Source organism: Colobus angolensis, unplaced genomic scaffold (assembly GCF_000951035.1).
Source record: "Colobus angolensis palliatus isolate OR3802 unplaced genomic scaffold, Cang.pa_1.0 Scaffold60, whole genome shotgun sequence".
Lineage (NCBI taxonomy): Eukaryota > Metazoa > Chordata > Mammalia > Primates > Cercopithecidae > Colobus > Colobus angolensis.
In genome coordinates this window covers 39,706-44,724 of record NW_012119599.1, presented here as the reverse complement: position 1 = coordinate 44,724, position 5,019 = coordinate 39,706, and the positions used below count along the sequence as shown (strand labels likewise).

General features: G+C 60.1%; 1 protein-coding gene across 1 annotated transcript in view; it reads left to right on the top strand.

The window, feature by feature from the left end:
- Positions 1-2,516, top strand: part of CCDC9 (coiled-coil domain containing 9) — a 15,329-nt gene extending 12,813 nt beyond the window's left edge. Inside the window, exons 9-12 of the mRNA XM_011962928.1 lie at positions 1,018-1,064; positions 1,162-1,297; positions 1,682-1,775; positions 1,862-2,516. Coding sequence (XP_011818318.1) covers positions 1,018-1,064; positions 1,162-1,297; positions 1,682-1,775; positions 1,862-2,272 — 688 coding nt within the window. The 3' untranslated portion in view covers positions 2,273-2,516. The remainder of the gene's footprint in view (positions 1-1,017; positions 1,065-1,161; positions 1,298-1,681; positions 1,776-1,861) is intronic.
- Positions 2,517-5,019: the final 2,503 nt, after the last annotated feature.

Genomic DNA, 5,019 nt, shown 5'->3' with positions numbered 1-5,019 from the left:
ATTTTTTGTAGTTTTAGTAGAGATGGAGTTTCACTGTGTTAGCCAAGATGATCTCGATCTCGTGACCTTATGATCCGCCCGCCTTGGCCTCCCAAAGTGCTGGGATTACAGGCGTGAGCCACCGCGCCCAGCCTAATTTTTGTATTTTTAGTAGACATAGGGTTTCACCCTGGTCTGGAACTCCTGGTCTCAGGTGATCCACCCATCTGGCCTCCCAAAGTGTTGGGATTACAGGTGTGAGCCACCGCGCCCGACCCTAATATTGTCTTAGCTGGGGGTTCAGGAAGGCCTCTGAGCGGAGCCCTGAAAGAAGGTGAGGGAGTGAGCCAGTGAAAAATGTGGGAAGAACGTTCCAGGAGCAGGTGCTAAGGCCCTAAGGCAGGAGCTAGGTGTGGTGGAAGAGCCTGCTTCGCTGGAGAGGCGAGAGAGGCTGGTGGGAAAAGTCCGTCAGTCAGTTGGGGTCATGTACTTGGGCAAGGGTCTGTGGTGATCCCCCCAAATTTTTGTTTTGGCACCCACATTCTGAATCTTTTTGTATTTGTCACTATGCTGTCAAATTTGCCTCTCACCCATCACCTGGTCCTATTTTTTTTTTTTTTGAGATAGGGTCTCCCTCTGACACCCAGGCTGAAGTACAGTGGCTTGATCATGGCTCACTGGAGCCGTAACCTCCCAGGCTTAAGCAATCCTCCCTCCTCAGCCTACCTAGTAGCTGGGATTACAGGCGTGCGCCACCATGCCCAGCTAATTTTTGTATTTTTTGTAGAGGTGGGGCTTTGCCATGTTCACCAGGCTGGTCTGAACTCCTGGGCTTAAGCCATCTGTCTGCCTCAGCCTTCCAGAGTACTGGGATTACAGGCTTGAGCCACCATGCCCAGCCTTGTCCTACTTCTGGTGACCCCTGTCTGGTTGACCATCTGTGACTGATCTGATTTCTGACCCTGATCGCTCCCATCTTCTTGATCCTCTTGTTACCGTGTCCCCCCAGCTGCCCGCTCATCCGTTATCTTTCCCCAGGTTCAAGGATGGCCCAGTCCCTGCCCATGAACCATCCCACCGCTATGGTGAGTAGGTGCCCTTGGATGAGCCGAGGCTCGGTCTGGGAGTCGGGTGGTGTGTGCCATGCCTTCCCTTTCTCACGATACCTGGGTTCTGTTGCAGATGACCAGGCCTGGGCCCGGCCCCCGAAGCCCCCTACGTTTGGGGAGTTCCTGTCCCAGCGCAAAGCTGAGGCCAGCAGCCGCAGGAGGAGAAAGAGCAGTCGGCCCCAGGCCAAGGCAGCGCCCCGGGCCTACAGGTGGGGCATCCCTTCCGTGGGCTTGCACACCCCCAGGGCTCTCCACAGGGCGTCCTCTTTTTTGGCTTGCTGTGAAGGTGTGGGTACGTCTGTCTGTCGCTGTCTTTGTCTTGGCCCTATCTCGCAGGGCTGTGGTTTGAGGGGTTTGGGATCTGGCTCTTGGTTTTACCCTCATCTGTCCCCTTTCTGCCCTTACCCATCTCCTCTTCTGCCACCTGCCCCGCTATCTGTCTTTGACACCTGGGGACACACATCTGCCATTCCCTTAGTGCTCCAACAGCCAGGTGCTCTGGGCAGCTCCTCCCTAGGGAGGGTGGAAGCAGGAAGCCCTTCCTCCTGTCTACTCTCCACCCAGGCACCACCCCTGCCCTCTGTTCCCTCTAGTGACCATGATGACCGCTGGGAGACAAAAGAGGGGGCAGCATCCCCCGCCCCTGAGGCTTCACAGCCCACTTCCCCTGTGGAGACATCCACACAGGTGAGGCTGGGCCGCAGTTCAGGGCATGGGCCTGGGGTGGGGGCTCAGGGCCTGCGCCTTGCCCTGACTTGCCTATGTCCCCAAAGCGACCCAAGATGCCAGCTCCTGCCCACCAGCCTCCTGAAGACAAGGGGGAAGAGAACGAGGGGGAAGAGGATGAAGAATGGGAGGACATAAGTGAGGACGAGGAGGAGGAGGAGGAGATCGAGGCGGAGGAAGGTGATGAGGAGGAGGAACCAGCCCAAGACCACCAAGCCCCAGAGGCCGCCCCCACTGGGAGCCCCTGCAGTGAGCAGGCCCACGGAGTCCCCTTCAGTCCAGAGGAGCCCCTGCCGGAGCCCCAGGCCCCTGGCACGCCTTCCAGCCCTTTCTCACCACCCAGTGGCCACCAGTCTGTGTCTGATTGGGGTGAAGAGGTGGAGCTGAATTCTCCCCGGACCACCCACCCGGCTGGCGCCCTCTCTCCGGGTGAGGCCTGGCCTTTTGAGACTGCATGAAGCTGGCTGCCTGTGTGTGTGTGTGTGCGCGCGCGCGCAAGTGCGCGTGCCCTGGAGGGGTGTGGCTGGTGGGGGACCCTTGGGGGCTGGGCCCTGGGACCCAGTGTGCCCTACAGCCCTGGTGGCTGTTGGTTGGGGGGCAGCCCATGCTCTTCTGTAAGGTCATGCCCTTCTCTGGAATGCCTCCTCCCAGAGCCTGCCCCAGCCCTTCGAGCCCCCTCCCCAATAAAGAATTCACATTCTCAAATGACATTCCCCCAGGTGTGTCCTTGAACCCCCTTCAACTCCCCCTGGGCCTTCTCTCTTGGGGTGGGGAGATGTCAGGAGGGAAAGGGGGCTTGACCGGGCCTCCCCTTCCCTAGGAGGTGGCCAGTCAGCCCCTGCCTCCCTGGAGAGTGGGCCTAGCCTCCCAGGAACCCAGAAAGCTGAAGAGGAAGGGTCTGAGGCAACTCCAGGTGGGGGAGTGCATGGGGCAGGGGGTGGAGGCTGCTGCTGCTGCTTTCTGTGGGGCTGAGGGGCAGAGGGCTTGGGGGAGTGGGGTGTGTGTGTAGGTAGCAGTTGGACCATAGAGGTGAGGTGAAAAGGGTGAGGTGGGATAGGGATTGGAGACTGGAGCTGGGTGGCAGAGGTGGGGCAAAGGGGCAACTTTTGGGGCCAAGTCAATAGGAATTGGGTATATGGGTGGAGGTTGAAGCGGGGGTAAGGAAAGGATTAGAATTTTGGAGTCGAGCTCGGGGGTGTTGGAAAGCCCTGGTTTAAGAGTAATGGGGTGTGGTCGGACACCTTGGCTCATGCCTGTAATCCCAGCACTTAGGGAGGCTGAAGTGGGCAGATCACTTGAGGTCAGGAGTTCAGACCAGTCTGGCCAAGAAGGTGAAACCCCGTCTTTACTAAAATAAAAAAATTAGCTGGGCATGGTGGCGTGCGCCTGTAATCCCAGCTACTTGGGAGGCAGGAGGATCGCTTGAACCTGGGAGGTGGAGGCTGCAGTGAGCAGAGATCGCTCCACTGTACTCCCACCTGGGCGACAGAGCGAGACTCCGTCTTGGGGGCGGCGGGGGGAGGGGGGGAAGGGTTGGTGTAGTAGGGCAGGAGCTAAAGGCGGACTTCGAAATTGAACTGACTCGAAAAGGCCAAAAAGATGTGCAAGGGCAGAAAACTGGATTTAACTGTGGCTGGGATTAGAGTTTTGAGGTGCAACCTAGTGGGGCAAATTAGAATAGAGATGCGGACCCCATCAGCATTTTGGGACCGACGAAGTGCGAGCAAGAGGCCGAGCCCCTCTCCACCTACACTTCGTAGGAGTAAGATTTCGAATCTCAGATGGCCTCCTCTCCCCGCAGAGTGGGATTAGGATTTGGGGGGCAGAGCCGAGGAAGGACTGGTTAGAACAGCAGGCGTTGGCGAAGGAAAGAGGAGGGCGGGTCCTCTCGGACTGGCTTGGAGGTTGGTGAAGGCCGTGAGATGGGGCGGGGGTGGGAGAAGACAGTTTGCAGCGGTGCGTGGCGCGGGGTAGCCTAGGCGCTCTGTCTTGGGCCACGTGTTTGTCGGGAGACAGAGCTCACCACACCTGCGTTTCCTCGATTGTAAACAGGGTTATGTTGTTGGGGGTGTTTGCTGCTGCGTGGGTCCGCTGAGAGGATTAGTCTAGGCTGTGTAAACCGCTTAGCGCCAAGCCGGCTGTGGCAAGGGCTCAAAGGGGGTGAGGGGCGTGGCTAGGCGGGGGAGTGGTCCTGGGCCTGGGGGGAGGTAGGAAGACTGCTTCCCTCCACTGACTCAGCCCCTTCTCTCCTCAGAGGCGGGCCCCGAGGGCCAGGAGACGGCTGAGATCACCGACTTCCAGAGGGTGCGTTTCTGCAAGGTGGTGGCGGCCCCTCCGCCGCCGGGGGCCGCTCGCTGACCGCGCCCGCCGGACCGCGGCCTCCGCGCTCTGCACTAACCTCCCATCGCCTCGCTCCTCTGTCCTCTGCTTCTGCCACACTCCAGCCAGGAGAGGGTTAAATGTAAGGGGGGAGGAGCCAGGGCCTGCGAGCCGTTGGGGGGCCAGGGCAGTAGTCGGTGCAGGCCCCACCAACGGGGGACGTCGCGGTACCAGGACGGCTGGGACGCTGCCGCGTTAGCCTCCCATGGAGGCCCTGGGCGGCTCGGGCCGAATCTCCCGCCTCCAGGATTGCATCCGAGGCCTGGCAGATAGCCGGTTACTCTTCCGAAGGGCTTGAATTACTCGGGCACCAGCCTTGTCCTATTAAACGCAGTGCTTCCGCTCACCCTTGAACTGTGTTTCTGGCGGGGACAGGCTGGGTCGCTGTGCTTGGCGGGCTTTTCCGTGTTGGAAGAGGCGGGAGGAAGGAGTCTTCCTCCACCCTTCTGATCCGTCTTCCCTCCCCCCTCCCGCAGGCCTCCCCGAATTCCTGAAGACGCTGCTGGGAGGGGACTGAAGCTTCCCCGCCTTGATGGGGAGGGGGCGTCAGGAGGGGTTTATCTGGATTTCCAGGCTGTGTTCTCTTCCCCAGAGCCTAGTCTGGACCCCTTGGCTCTAGGGAGAAGACGGTGGGGGAGGAGCTGGGACAAGGGGCGCGATTGCGGTGAAGGGCGGAGTGGAACTTCGGCGTCTGAGGTTGTGCTGAGCGACCTGAAAGGGGGCTGAGCAGACCTGAAAGGGGGCTGAGCGTGTGCTGGAGGAGGCGGGTCCCGCAGGGGCGGGGCCGGAATGCCGACAAGTGGTGTTAGGGCGGGGGGCGGGGGCG